The following is a 15,681-nucleotide window of genomic DNA, read 5'->3' on the forward strand; positions in this document are numbered from 1 at the left end:
CTCTCCTTCAGCATGGCTGCGTGGGTATATCGTTCCCCAAAGCGCAGTCTAGCGCAGTGTTGAAGTTCCCTTTCCAAAGGGAACGTCTCAGGTTACACATGTAACCATGGTTCCCTGAGAACAGGGAACGAGACTCTGCGCTTCCCTGCCATGCTTCGGGATGCCTGCTGAGCAGTCCCTCAAAGACGAGAAGATGGTGACTGCTTTCTCTGGCGCTCCCTTTATACGTCACGGTTCGCGCCGTTCAACGTCATAGGCTGTCGCCGGCCAATAGGATTGGAGATGTGTGATTCTTGGCATTTCGAACACCTGTCACAAGTGACGTTCCCCATAGCATAGTCTAGCGCAGAGTCTCGTTCCCTGTTCTCAGGGAACCATGGTTACATGTGTAATCTGAGACGTTTTCTTACATCCACAGATTACACATTTAAAAAATAAATAAAAGAAATAAAAATAAATAAATTTCATCAGAAAAGAAAGTAAGTCAAGAATATTATTTTGCAACTATTTGAGATGCTTACTGTGTTTAATACATTTAACCGACAACCATTTTAAATAGACAAAACTTATTGTTTTCTCGAGAATAATTATGGGCAGTGATTTCAAATGCTGCTGACAAAAAGACACAAAAAGTTCAACAGAATATAAGTATGAGTGAATAATATGGACATTAATCTATCTACAAAGATACAGTCATTGCTTAAAATGTGATAAAATGGCCATAATTTTACATAGTAATAATAAAATAATAAAATTTTTACTATTATCCATTCATGTAAATTATTAGTGCATTTTCATAAAGTTAAACTACCTGTCATTGGATAGGTTACAGTATATATGCTTAATGTGTTTTCCTGGGGGGAAAAAAGTCAAGCTTGTAGCAAACATTTTTATAAACCATATATGATAAGTACACTCAAAATTGACATAACCTTCATATAAATAAACAGACTTATCAAAAGTACAACTAAAAAAAAGTTTGTTGTGCTGCATCACTCTAAATAAAACTGAATGATAGAGTCACAAAACATGTTTTGTTCACACTGCAAAGCGCACATAAACATCATGTCAAGGTACATTTAGACAGAGCTTTTAATGCAAAACTGAAGTATTATTACAGAGGAATCACAATGTTTATTAGACTCTTACATGTTAGCATGTTGATACAGTGTTGCCACTTGTTAATTTTTATTAATTCTAGAGGACAGCTGAAAAAAATTGCATACACAGTAAGATATTTACCCAGTAACAATATGTAGATTTAGTAGCTTAAGTAGGTAAAATATTACAAGATTTTATGAAGAACAGAAGCGGGAGAGTTTTCCAGCACGGTGCAGATAAAGAACAGGCTGAACAAAACCAGCCAGAATAAAACAAGTCAAAGCAGTAAACCAAACTGTTGGATTACTGAGTGTTATCAGAATGACAGAGATTCCTGTGATTGCAAATGGGACATATAGGATAATCATATTCACAGTTGTTATGAGAATTAGATAAAATGCTCTTCTCTTCATGTGGTTTTCCTCCTCTCTCTCTCTTCTTCTCTCTCCTGGTCCTGACTGCTTCAGAGCTCTGAGAACAGCCACAAGACAAAACAACTGGATGGAGATGACCAGTGTATGCTGCAGGGTCAAGAACCATACATGTGCATTCAGATTTTTTGAGACTAAATTATACATGCAGACCAAACACGAGCCAAGACTAATAAACCAAATAGCAGTGCAGCAGATCACTCTATATCTGAGAGGTTTGTACTTCAGAAAGGTTACAGGATGAACCACTGCCAGGTAACGCTCAGCACACATCAGACACTGAAACAGAGGACGACCAGTGAATGTAAGTCCTATTAAAAACAAATCTAATATCTCAAGACTTGAAATCCACCTTGATAGTATAAAGACCAAACTATTCAGACAGATACCAAGCTCACAAACAGAGAGATTGAGGATGAAGAACTCTGATGCAACTCCACTTAGTGTTCCTGTGATGATGAGCCATATAATATAGGAGTGTGTAGGAAGACTAAAAATCAAATTGATGCTGTACACACAGACTTCCAGACAGTCCATTATCCCGAAGGACTGGGTTGTGGAGTTTGTAGATGTTTCAGGTGTGGTTAAGTTATTCATCTCCTCTGTTTTTGTCTTCTCAGTTCAGCAGCTCACAAAATGTGGTAATGTAACCATAATCTGAAAAGAGAGAAGTGTGAATCAGGTATAATTTTAATAAATAAATGTTTGATGAACAAACAATCCAGTCTGCAATTCTACAACATTTCCAATTTAAACCCAAATAACCAGAGAGCATATTTATTAAATGACTGCAAAATATGGATCTGTATTCAGTAGAATTTAAGTTCATATACTTTCAAGTGCAAAATATCATTGTAAATAAAAAAATATATAATTTAAACGGCTACTTCTGTCAAAAAGAGCTCAAACTCATTTAATCAATAGCTTCAATGGGTTAAATTTGCCCTGTACAATGGCAAATCAACAAAGTGACATTGTTGCAGTATTTATGAGGTAAAAAACAAGAAATGTAAATAAATAAAGGAGTTTGTCACCTGAACAGTGAAAGCCCAGACATCTCATTGCTGTTTTGTAGACTGACTTCACGAAAACATATTTATATATATGCTGCACGACAGAAAGAAATGCAAATGTTTAAAGTAGAAAACATTTGCAACATTGGGGGGGGTGTACTATACACATAAACTCACCAACGAGGCAGCTGAAATATATGAAAACTTTGAAAGAAGTGAAAACTAAAAAATGCCGCTGGACGTGCAGTTAAAGTGTGTTTATGCCAATTGTGGACACAAAATAAAAATATAAAAAATGCTCTATGTGTCTGATTTAATCTGCTGAATTAATGATCTTTGACTGACTTAAAAGTTCTTTCCACATGATAAGAATTGTTTTACTTTAATGTCTGCAACGCCATGATTTTACATTATAGCTCTAACTTTCATATTATGGAATTTGAAGATGTTCTGAATTTCTAACTTATGCTTATGGTGTGAATTAATGTCTTCCTGTAACCGAGAAGAGCAGCATGAAGTAGGAACATCAGTTTAAATTTTGTACAGAACATACAAGTATTTTAGTAAACATACTTGTTCAAAATATGTTTTATACCATCCCCAATCAGTCTCTACCCCAACACCACTGCTGTTTCAAAAGTTAAAAAAAATAAGGTTTGTATTTCAGAAAGCTTACAGGATGAACCACTGCCAGGTAATGCTCAACACAGATCAGAAATTATCAATATTTCAGACACTGGCCAGCACACCTGCCACTCAATCAACACCAAATATGCAAAGAGATAAACTCTTTAATCATCTGTTATGATAGGATGTCAAGTTTAATACAACAATCTCAGTGGAAAGCCTCCATAAGAGAAATGTGACACTGGGTCATCGTCAAAACCAGTCCACCTGCACGCGATATAGATTTTCACCTATAAACCATACTTAATGAGAGGGCCCAGCGGAAAAACAAATATTCAAAGAGTTTACTAAAAATAGCAAAGACCAATTCTATTAATCATGCACATAAAATGTTAAATAGTTTTATATGGACGAGCATAGACTTCATATTTTAATGCACAAATCGCAATGATGGTGGCAACCAAAAACAACATTGAAGTCACCATGAAATTAAAATTAACAATTCTTATTTTTTATGTAATGTTACAGATCTGTGCACATCATTATTATTTTTATTTGTGTGTAATCTTACATCCACAGATTATACATGTTAAAAAAATCTCTCAAGTTCATCAGAAAAGAAAATCAAAAAAAGTCAAGAAGAAGATTATTTTATGACTATTAGAGACGCTTACTGTGTTTAAAGGCAGTAACACACCAAGCCGGCGGTCGTGCAGTTTTTCTTCGTCGGCTGACTAAGTATTCTCAGTGTGTTCTGCACCGTTGGCTGAAGTTGGTCCTCGTCGGCTTTTTTTCAGCCGATTCGAAATGTTGAATCGGCGTCGGAGCTCTTTGGTCTGTCAGGCCATCTGATCATTCTGATTAGCTGTTCAGCTACTGCCACCTGCTGGTTCGGAAAGGCATTTCAACTCACGCAGGCGCAGAACTGACATGCTACTTGGCCTTGGCTGTCTAGCGTTGGTTTTGTGTGTCAGGCCAACTTTGGACACAGAAGCTGCCAACGTGAGCCAAATCCACAGTCTGCTTTCGTCGCCACTAGTTCGTCGGCGTCAGCTTGGTGTGTTCCAGCCTTAACATGCATTTGACTGACAGCCATTTTAAATGGACAAAACTTACTGTTTTCTTGAGAATAATTATAAGCAGCAATTTCAAACACTGCTGACATACAGACATCAAAAAAATGATCATGTGAAAACATAACCAACACCACCTGATTATCTTTTCTCTTTGCTTGTCTGGCTTTTATAACCCAGTTACAACAGCCCAATCAAAATCTAATATTAAAAAGTCAAGGGACAAGAGCCCAACTAAAGCAAACACTGATCTCCATGATGGTGGCTTAAAAATGTGATTTTTTCTTTTGGTGATTTTGCTTGTTAACAGCAGAACACCTTCCTGACACATTTACTGTGTTAAAATCATAACACAGTGAATGTGTCAAAATTAACACAACAAGTGTTGTCCCTAAACTCACACACGGATGTGTAAGAATTTAGCCAATTTAAGTCGGTTTTTAACAAATGCTTTTTGAGACATTCTGAATGTCTGTGTTTGACACAGTGAACATGTCTAAATTAACACAAGTGTTGTGTTGTGTTGTGTTGTGTTGTGTTGTGTTGTCCCAAAACACAAGCACTGATGTGTAAGTGAGGTTTTTTGACTGGACTTGACAAAGAGACCATTGCAAATTTGATCCTCATGTTTAGAAGTAGCACAGGTGTTTTATTTGTTGTTGTTGTTGTTGTTGTTGTTGTTTTCCTCTTTCCTTCAATGATCCTGCCTGTTAACAGCAGAAGTTTATCACTACACCTCTGGTTAACCTTCCTGACACATTCACTGTGTTAAAATCATTGACTCAATGAATGTGTCAGAATTAACAACAAGAATACAACACGTGTTGTGCCTAAACTCACACACTGATGTGTAAGAATTTAACACATTTTGAGTCAGTTTTGACACATCCTTTCTAAGAGTGTACAAAGATACAGTCATTGCTTGTTTATATTTTTATATATAATTATTTTAAGGTATTTTTTTATGTTTTTTTTATTTAATTTATAGTTAATTTAATTATATTTTTCACATTACCCTGAACATCTATTCACTATTTCATAGAGTTTTGTCACAATTTTGATTTACTTCTAAATTATGTGATAAAATGGCCATAATATTATATTATGACCACAATAAAAAAGGCATATTACCCTGAAAGCTTAATGTTAAATGTTCCTAATTTCACCAGTAACTATAGTAAATACTGTAATTTTAAGTTTTGTGATTGGTGGATGCTATTATATGCAATTTTTTCATTGGTTCATTGTAAGTTTGAATTTTGTCTCTGTTTGTACTTAAAGGAACCTACACACACCTGTAACCTTTTAGCTCTGACAAAGGCCTGTGTGCCAAAACGCGTTGGCAAAATAAAGTCTTGATCTTTTAGCTCCAGTTTTTTATTTATTTCTGATCCCTCCATGCCACAAGTGTTGCTGGTTTTGTTCAAAAATAACTCTAATTTCACCAGTATACATTCATGTAAATTATTAGTGCATTCTCATAAAGGTAATCTACCTGACAGTGGATAGGTTACAGTATATAAGCTTAATGATGTCACTACTGAAAAGAAAAAAAAAAAGAAAAAGAAAAAAAAAACATTACTGGGAAAAATGACAGACTGGTAGCAAGCATTTATATCTAACATATCTGATGAGTACACTCAGAATTAACTTCACCTTTGTATAAATAAGTCAAAAAACATGTTTTTGCCACTTCACACGGCAAAGGCCACATAAACATTATGACAAGGTACATTTAGACAGAGCTTTTAATGTGAAACTAAAGTATAATCACACAGGAATCACAATGTTTATCACACGCTTCCATGTTATCTTTTTGAAACAGTGTTGAATTTGTGATAAGTGGACAGCTGAAGAAAACAGACGTGCCCAGTGACATGTTGTCATGCTGATTTTGCCAAGTAAGACATATTCCTGGATGAACATATTTTGTTGATCCTGGAACAACATTCCTGCCCAAAAATGTAGTGCTGAAATTTAGTGAAAAATTCACCCTGTCCCTACCCATAACTTCTCCCTAAAATGATAGGTGAATAGCATTGATGTAGAAGCACCTAATCCTGGTTGTAAGCCTAAATTTGACAAACTGAAATTTGTCCTTCAAATCTGATTGGCTGATTGGAATGTTGTTTCAGGATCAACAAAGATGATCCAGGAACATGTTGTACTCGGTGAAATCACGTTCACCTGAAGTAACAACAAGTAGATTTAGAAACTGGACTGGAGTAAGTAAAATATTAAAATTGCAGATTTTATGATGAACAGAGGCAGGAGAGTTTTCCAGTTCTGTGCAGATAAAGAACAGGCTGAACAAAACCAGCCAGAATATAACAAGTCAAACTAGTGAACCAAACTGTTGGAGAATTGTCTGCTGTCAGAATGACAGAGATTCCTGTGATTGCAAGTGGGAAATATAGGATAATCATGGTAACAGTAGTTACTAGAATGAGATAAAATGCTCTTCTCTTCATGTGGTTTTCCTCCTCTCTTGCTCTCCTTCTCTCTCCTGGTCCTGACTGCTTCAGAGCTCTGAGAACAGCCACAAGACAAAACAACTGGATGGAGATGACCAGTGTAAGCTGCATGGTTAAGAACCATGCATGTGCATGAATTTTGTCTGAGGCTAAATTATACATGCAGACCAAACATGAGCCAAGAATAATGAACCAAATAGCAGTGCAGCAGATCACTCTATATCTGAGAGGTTTGTACTTCAGAAAGGTTACAGGATGAACCACTGCCAGGTAACGCTCAACACACATCAGACACTGAAACAGAGGACGACCGGTGAATGTAAGTCCTATTAAAAAAGCATCTATTATTTCAAGGCTTGAGATCCACCTTGACAGTATAAAAATCAAACCATTCAGACAGATACCAAGCTCACAAACAGAGAGATTAAGGATGAAGAACTCTGATGCAACTCCACTTAGTGTTCCTGTGATGATGAGCCATATAATATAGGAGTTTGCAGGAAGACTAAAAAACAAATTGATGCTGTACACACAGATTTCTAGATTCTCCATTAGCCCAGAGGACTGGGTCGTGAAGTTTGTAAATTTTTCAGGTGTGGTGAAGTTATTCATCTCCTCTGTGTTTGTCTTCTCAGTTCAGCAGCTCACAAACTGTGATAATGTAATTTTAAACTGTTACTTCTGTTAAAAGAAAAAAGAGCTCAAAGTTGTTTTACTCAATAGCTTAAAGGGTTAAATTTGCCCCTTGTAATTTCAATCAACAAAGTGACATTGTTGCAGTATTAATGAGGTTAAAAACAAGAAAATTAAATTAAAAGAGTAGTTTGTCACCTGAATAGTAAAAGCCCAGTCTCTCTGGATGTACAGGGAGTGCAGAATTATTAGGCAAGTTGATTTTCTGATCATATTTTTTTTCCCAAGCACATTTTACCAATTCCAATCCACATCAATCTTAATAACTACTATTAATATTGTTTTTAATCATTTATAAGTGATATATAATTGTTCATGAAGGCTGGAAATGAAAAATGCCTTATATTCAGGTGTGCAGAATTATTAGGCAAGTTTTCTTTTACAGGCAAAATGAGCCAAAAAAAGAGATTTAACTCAGACTGAAAAGTCAAAAATTATTAAATACTCATGAGAAGGACACAATACTAATGCAATACTAGAAATTGCAAAGTTAAAGCATGACCAAGGGACAGCAAAATGCTCATTGGGTCAGCGGGGTCAGACAAAAACAGGTGGAAAAGAAAAGACACGTTAACTGCAAAATAATTAAGAATTATGTGTGAAACCATCAGGAACCCTTTAGTCTCCAGCGCCACCATTTTCCAGAACTGCAACCTACCTGGAGTCTCCAGAAGTGCAAGGTCTCAGGATCTCAGAGACTTAGGTTAGCTAAAGAATCCTAAAAAATGACCCGCACTTGATAAGAATCACAAGCTGAAGTGTTATAAAATACATGAAGACTGGGTTTTTATAGGCCTTATAAACAGACAGCTTGAGAGTGACTCCTGAAGGACCAGCACCACATCCTCTTGTACCACTGTTTGAAGAATTTATCTTCCAGAATCTGGCAGTAAGTTTTGGAAGATCATTTTTAGTCCATCTCTGCAAGACAGACATTTCAGGATAAGAGATGGACTAAAAGTGAACTCAAACACCTTACTGCCAGATTCTGGATAAATTCTTCAAACAGTGGTACAAGAGGATGTGGTGCTGGTCCATCAGGAGTTATTCTCAAGCTGTCTGTCTATAAGCCCTATTAAAACCCAGTCTTCATGTATTTTATAACACTTCAGCTTGTGATTCTTATCAAGTGCGGGTCATTTTTTAGGATTCTTTAGCTAACCTAAGTCTCTGAGATCCTAACACCTTGCACTTCTGGAGACTCCAGGTAGGTTGCAGCTCTGGAAAATGGTGGCGCTGGAGACTAAAGGGTTCCTGATGGTTTCACACTTAATTCTTCACCTTAATTCTTAATTATTTTGCAGTTAACATGTGTCTTTTCTTTTCCACCTGTTTTTGTCTGACCCCGCTGACCCAATGAGCATTTTGCTGTCCCTTGGTCATGCTTTAACTTTGCAATTTCTAGTATTGCATTAGTATTGCGTCCTTCTCATGAGTATTTAATAATTTTTGACTTTTCAGTCTGAGTTAAATCTCTTTTTTGGCTCATTTTGCCTGTAAAAGAAAACTTGCCTAATAATTCTGCACACCTGAATATAAGGCATTTTTCATTTCCAGCCTTCATGAACAATTATATATCACTTATAAATGATTAAAAACAATATTAATAGTAGTTATTAAGATTGATGTGGATTGGAATTGGTAAAATGTGCTTGGGAAAAAATATGATCAGAAAATCAACTTGCCTAATAATTCTGCACTCCCTGTATATATGCATCTCTGTGCTTGTAGACTGACTTCACGAAATATATATATATATATATATATTAATATATGCACATGACAGGAAAAAAAAAAAAACATGCAAATATTTAAAGTAAATGGGAGGGGGTTGGGGGGGGTGCACTGTACAGAAAGTCACCAATGTGGCAACTGAAATACATGAAAAATTTGTGAAAGAAGTGACGTTAGACAAGCTTGTAAGTAGAATAAGTTAAAGTGTGTTTACTCCAATTGTGGACACAAAATAACAATAAAATAATTGCACTACGTGCCTGATTTCATCTGTTGATTTTAATGGCTGGCGTAAAAGTTTTTACACATGATTAGAATTGTTTCCTTTAATGTCTGCAATGCCATGATTTTACATTATAGCTCTAACTTTAATTTTATGGAATTTGAAGATGTTCTGAATTTCGAACTTATGCTTATGGTGTGAATTAATGTCTGTCTGTAACCGAGAAGAGCAGCTTGAAGTAGTTTGTAACACTAACACATGGACATCAGTTTAAATTTTGTACAATGCATGCATTTATTTTTGTTCAAAATATATTTTATAGCATCCCCAATCAATCCTTACTCCAACACCACTGCTGTTTCAAAAGTTTAAGAAAACCAATTAATTAAAAAGAGCTAACTTTAAGAATCAGCATGTTGAAAATACTGGATAAATACATAGTATATATTCCACAACAACAAAAACAAAGTACTATAAAAAACAACTTGATAAGAGACTAAAGTGTATTTACAGAGCACTCACAATGTATCACACAGAATGTTACATTTAAAACACAGTTTAACCTTTAAAAAAGGCATTTTCCAGCCCGGCGCAGGTAAAGAACAGGCTGAACAAAACCACCCAGCACAAAACAAATCAAACCAGTGAACCAAAGTGAATTAATAACCTGTTGTTTCAGAAAGGTAACAACTCCTATGACTATATATGGGACATATATGATAGTCATGCTCACAGTAGTTATTAAAATGAGATAAAACGCTCTTCTCTTTATGTGGTTTTTCTCCTCTCTCTCTCTCCCTCTCTCTCCTGGTCCTGACTGCTTCAGAGCTCTGAGAACAGCCACAAGACAAAACAACTGGATGGAGAGGAAGAGGAGGAAATTCATTGTCAAGAATAATGTATATTCAAAGTTCTCGAAAGCGAAAGTAAACATGCTTACAAAACAAGAACCAAGATTCATTATCCAGACCACAGTACAGCAGATCACTCTATATCTAAGAGGTTTGAACTTCAGAAAGGTTACAGGATGAACCACTGCCAGGTAACGCTCAACACACATCAAACACTGAAACAGAGGACGACCAGTGAATGTAAGGCCTAGTAAAAATGTTTTTAACATTGAGAGACTAAAAAAATAATTTGACAGTGCAAAGATCAAACCATTCAGAGAGATACCAATCTCACAAACAGAGAGACTGAGGTTGAAGAACTCTGATGCAACTCCACTTCCTTTTCCTGTGATGATGAGCCATATAACATAGGAGTTTGTAGGAAGACCAAACAGAAAAGCGATGATGTACCCACATATCTCCAGACTGTCTATTAGCCCAATGGACTGATTTGTGGAATTTGTAGATGCTTCAGGTGTGGTGAAGTTCACTGTAGAGTTATTCATGTCTTGTGTGTTTGTCTTCTCAAATTAACAGCTCACAAAACATATATAATGTAGCTGTGATTTATGGGAGGAGACGAGAGTAAATTAAGTTTGAATCCAGTCTGAAAGTCTACAAAATTAACAATTTAATCCCAAACAACCAATGCACATTATTATTATTAAATCTATAAAATATTGTTCTACAAAGGCAGTATTTAATTGCATATATTCATATGAAAACAACCACTTTTCTTGAATGGATTTTGTGTTATTTTTAATGAAATATAATACTAAGTTTCTATTAAGTCAAAAAACTTGCCCCAGGGGGAAAAAACAGCACAGTGGCAATGCTGCTTCTTATTAAAATAAGAAATTGAATAATATTGAATAATATCAAATAATAGAATAAAAATGTAGTTTATCACCTGAAGAGTGAATGCCCAGTCTCTCTGGTTGTGTATAAATCTCTGTGCTGTATTTTGTAGACTGACTTAGCTGTCACAAGAATATATGTGCATGATTTCATCTGCTACACTCACATAAAACATCTGATATGCAAAAGGTAACATTTATAATAAAAAGGTCTCAGTAAATATTTTAACAGCAAATGCAGTTTACTTCTATGCAGAAAACATATCACACTTGTTACTCTATTTAAATCCATCTGAATAATATGAAATGTGAATTGATTCATATTTTTGGAATGATGTGCTAGAGTAAAATCAGTTAATATTAAATAACATTTAAATCACTAATTATGTTTCATGACACTTTGTCTATTATTAATTTGCAGACTTGTGGTTTAATTCCTCCAAACTTCACTGACTTGACTTTGAAAATGTACGTAACATTTATCAGCTGACAGCAGCAGGATTATTGTTTCACATTACATTTTATTTTTAAGCTTTTGGCAGACTTTTTTAAGCAAAGTAACTTATAGCGCATTATAAAACGGTTAGTTCCTGTCCTTGATTCTGATTGGTCAGTAGCTGTGTTTTATTCACAATAAAACACGGCTATGAACGCTTCACCCAATGGTTCTGTGTATCACTACACAAAACCCTTAGCAACCACTCTTAGCAACGTACACTGTTTGCTCTCAATTGATATTTTTCATTGAAGCTTACTGTATTATGTAGAAGTGCACTGTGAGAAAGAAACTGAGTGAGCAAGTATATTACCTGCATTTAGATTTAGCATTTTCTTTCAGGTCAGTCCTATACGTTCAAAATAAAAAATCTGTTTAAATGTCCGATGTATTATCTTGTCCTTTTAACAGTTAACGGGTTTTCCCGTGACTGACAGCGCTAGTCAAAGCATTTGTCAGTTGCATCTTGTTCTGTGTTCACAACAATTCAGTCTTTTCAATGTAAAAGTCTTCGCTACTGACTGACACACTCATAAAGACAGTCTTTGCCGCCATCTAATGGCATAATAATGTAACTTCTGTTGCTGTTCACAGCCAGGGACTATTTTTTTTTCGGTGGAAGGAAGGCTTTTGGTGAAAATTTCATTCATGAAAGTTGCATTGATACATATTTTTGCCTTTAATATTTGTATTGTGTGGTAACCGTTTTATAAAAGCAATAAGTTACTCGAGGCTAGTGCTGAATCGTGTATTAGTCACGGCTGAATGGCGTTGTTAGGCACGACGCAAAGCAGAGTGACTTATTCACGATACAGCACAGCCTCTCTTACCTTATTGCTTATTTCAAGGTATGCATTTTACTATTATAAATATTCAAATCAATAATGACTCAAATCTGTAAAAAAAAAAAAAAAAAGAAAAAAAAAAAAAAAAGAAAAGAGCACAGGTTCCACTTGCAAATGCAAATTCTTAGACTGGGTGTTTAAAAATCAGAGATGGAATAAATCATTTAGACATTTGTGTTGACAGGAAGTCAAGTTTATTTATCTCTGTGGTAACCATCAATCAGTAAATCAATTTGTGAATAAACAGTGAACACTAACATGTTCTGAAGCACTTTACACTGCAAAGACTCAGATGCTGCATTGATGTAGCATATATACTACAAAAAGGTACATTTACACAGACTCTTCAATGCGAAACTCGGTGCATTTTGGGAGGGATCACAATGCAACTTGTGTGTTACTCTTATGACACAATGTTGCTATATTAAATCTAGTAAAGGGTGATGCAGCAATTGGCATGGCATCAGAAACTCTTGGCATAAGGTGACTCTTATGATGGAAGAATTTGGAAGCAGCATTGATCTGCTTTAATTTGGCAGAGTAATGATGATTGAGGTGTCAAAGACCCTAATTCAGAGAAAATACTCAAAAACTGGTAGTTGGAGTTTTCACAGAGCAATAAACATTATCGATAAGTTCACTATCTTAATCTACTAAAATACTGCAGTTGCAAATATTATAGCAAACTGAGGCACAACAGTTTTCCAGTGCGCTGCAAATAAAGAACAGGATGCACAAAACCAGCCAGTATATAACAAGTAAAACCAACAAACCAAAGAAGATTAATAACCTGTTTTACCATAATGGTAAAGAATCCTATGATTGTATATGGGACATATATGATAGCCATGCTTGCAGTAGTTATTACAATGAGATAAAACGCTCTTCTCTTCATGTGGTTTTCCTCTACTCTCTCTCTCCCTCTCTCTCCTGGTCCTGACTGCTTCAGAGCTCTGAGAACAGCCACAAGACAAAACAACTGGATGGAGAAGAAGAGCAGGAACTGCAGAAAGAAGAACCATACAGGCCAGTTCTCTTCACTTAAAGTATACATGCAGACCAAACAGGAGCCAAGAGTGATTATCCAGGCCACAGTGCAGCAGATCACTCTATATCTGAGAGGTTTGTACTTCAGAAAGGTTACAGGATGAACCACTGCCAGGTAACGCTCAACACAGATCAGACATTGAAACAGAGGACGGCCAGAGGTGGTAAGTCCTACTAAAAAAACTTTTAATGTTGAGAGACTGAAAATCCAATATGATAGTACATATACAAAACAATTCAGACAGATACCAATCTCACAAACAGACAGATTGAGGTTGAAGAAGGCTGATACGACTCCATTTCCTGTTCCTGTGATGATGAGCCATATAACATAGGAGTGTGTAGGAAGACCAAACAGAAAACTGATGCTGTACACACAGATTTCCAGACTGTCCAGAAGTCCAATGGACTGAGTTGTGGAGTTTGTAGATGCTTCAGGTGTGGTGAAGTTCACTGTAGAGTTATTCATCCTCTCTGAGTTTGTCCTTTCAGTTCAACAGCTCACAAATTAACCTGTATGAAAGTTAAGCAAAGTTTTATTATAGTAAAAGTGTAGTAACCATGGCAAATTGATTACCACCTGTATAACCACAGTTTTACCACAAATATCATGGTTAAACATGGTTAGTGTAGCAAAACCCTGGCTAATTTGTGGTTACCATAGTTTAACTATAATAACCATGTTGTTGTTTTTGGGTTTTTTTTTTTTTTTTTTTTGGTTTTATTTTGTAGTAAAACCATTGGTAATTTTCATAAGGAATACTCTCTTAAAGCTTCTGGCTGTGGGGAAAAATATTCTATTACAATGTACAAAATTAGCACCTAGACAAAGACTGCAGCATTATTAAAATAATGCAGTAAATGAATATGGTAAAAGTTTGCTGCTTACACTGGATACAGTATACAGATGTGCGTTCAGTTTCTGACATAATCCACACACTTGAGTCTGTTAACAACAGGACAAATGGAAGAGTAAAAGAACGTTCGATTTGACATGTCCAGTTTAAACTGACTCTGTACAGAGATCCCGGCATTAGATGGTTTATATTAATGGCGTCATGGATCGCATTGGAGCATTATATGTTTCTTCTGAGCATTTTATTTTGTAAACGAAGCACACTGTAAAGGAGAGTTTGAAAAATAAACTTTTATTGAAAGATGAAGCAGCCAACTGTATTAGGTCTGAGAGCAGCTGTAGCACAAACCGTATAAATGATTTCATAATGCTTTGTCTGTAAATCACAGTTTTTTTATGGATAATGTTTTCAAAACACTTCATGTGCAATAGCGAGTGAGCATGATACATGATACTGTTTCTAATGCAATGACGTAAGCCAATCATAATAGTGAGCATTTACTGACAACCCTTAAAGGAGCACACCTTTAAAAATGCATCATTTCAGACAGAGGGTCAGAATAATCTAAAATAATAATATGAAAATGACATGAAAATAATCTTTTTTTTTTTTTTTTTTTGCATAAAAAAAATCAAACATTATAAGTGAACCTCAAGAAAGATATTAAATAATAATAATAATAATAATAATAATAATTAAAAAAAAATCAATGTCATGACCATTGTTTAACATTAAGCAAATATCTGACTGGAGATGGCATGATTGACCAATCAGGATCTGGTAGTCCAGAGATAAATACATAGTCATCTAAATGTCTAATATTTTACAAAATTTCCTGTTTAAAACTGAGCACAACATTATTAAATTACATTAAAATACTATCAGTTTAGTGTTTACTTTCATAGACTTGCATGCAAAATATATTTTTTCTTCCTTTTGTGTTTGCCTTGTATTATTATCAGTTAAATTGCTACTTCTGTTCTGTTAAACTTGCCTTCAAAACTTTTGGACATTATCGAATAGACACATTACTGCTCGTAATAAAGAACATCAGCCACGCAGTTATAAAAATAGCCCCTTGTTGCTTACTGAGAGAAAAAAAACAAGAAATTGAATTAAAAAGAGGAATTATATCACCTGAAGAGTGAACGTCCAGTCTCTCTGGATGTGTATAAATCTCTGTGCTGTGTTTTGTAGACTGACTTCACAGCTGTTACAAGAATATATGTGCATGATTTCATCTGTTACACGTCACATAAAACACCAGATATGAAAGATGAATATTTTAAATACCTTACTTGGGATATCTTATTGTTGGAA

The 15,681-nt window shown here is 35.3% G+C and overlaps 3 protein-coding genes across 3 annotated transcripts; all 3 read right to left on the bottom strand.

Annotated features, from left to right (window-relative positions):
- Positions 1 to 718: 718 nt before the first annotated feature.
- Positions 719 to 2,167, bottom strand: LOC125253404 (C-C chemokine receptor type 8-like). Its single transcript, XM_048167355.1, has one exon. It carries the CDS (start codon positions 2,127 to 2,129, stop codon positions 1,296 to 1,298), a length of 834 nt encoding a protein of 277 aa, XP_048023312.1. The 5' UTR covers positions 2,130 to 2,167; the 3' UTR covers positions 719 to 1,295.
- Positions 2,168 to 6,497: 4,330 nt separating this feature from the next.
- On the bottom strand, positions 6,498 to 7,331 carry LOC125252309 (C-C chemokine receptor type 8-like). Its single transcript, XM_048165494.1, has one exon. It carries the CDS (start codon positions 7,329 to 7,331, stop codon positions 6,498 to 6,500), a length of 834 nt encoding a protein of 277 aa, XP_048021451.1.
- Positions 7,332 to 12,570: 5,239 nt separating this feature from the next.
- Positions 12,571 to 14,098, bottom strand: LOC125253582 (uracil nucleotide/cysteinyl leukotriene receptor-like). The gene has a single exon (XM_048167603.1). The coding sequence runs from the start codon at positions 13,971 to 13,973 to the stop codon at positions 13,134 to 13,136; it is 840 nt and encodes a 279-aa protein (XP_048023560.1). The 5' UTR covers positions 13,974 to 14,098; the 3' UTR covers positions 12,571 to 13,133.
- Positions 14,099 to 15,681: the final 1,583 nt, after the last annotated feature.

Source organism: Megalobrama amblycephala, linkage group LG18 (genome assembly GCF_018812025.1).
Source record: "Megalobrama amblycephala isolate DHTTF-2021 linkage group LG18, ASM1881202v1, whole genome shotgun sequence".
Classification (NCBI taxonomy): Eukaryota; Metazoa; Chordata; class Actinopteri; order Cypriniformes; family Xenocyprididae; genus Megalobrama; species Megalobrama amblycephala.

What these genes read in the sequence shown, in the direction of transcription:
- LOC125253404 (XM_048167355.1), bottom strand. Translation starts at nt 2,129, where the DNA reads ATGAATAACTTAACCACACCTGAAACATCTACAAACTCCACAACCCAG.
- LOC125252309 (XM_048165494.1), bottom strand. Translation starts at nt 7,331, where the DNA reads ATGAATAACTTCACCACACCTGAAAAATTTACAAACTTCACGACCCAG.
- LOC125253582 (XM_048167603.1), bottom strand. Translation starts at nt 13,973, where the DNA reads ATGAATAACTCTACAGTGAACTTCACCACACCTGAAGCATCTACAAAC.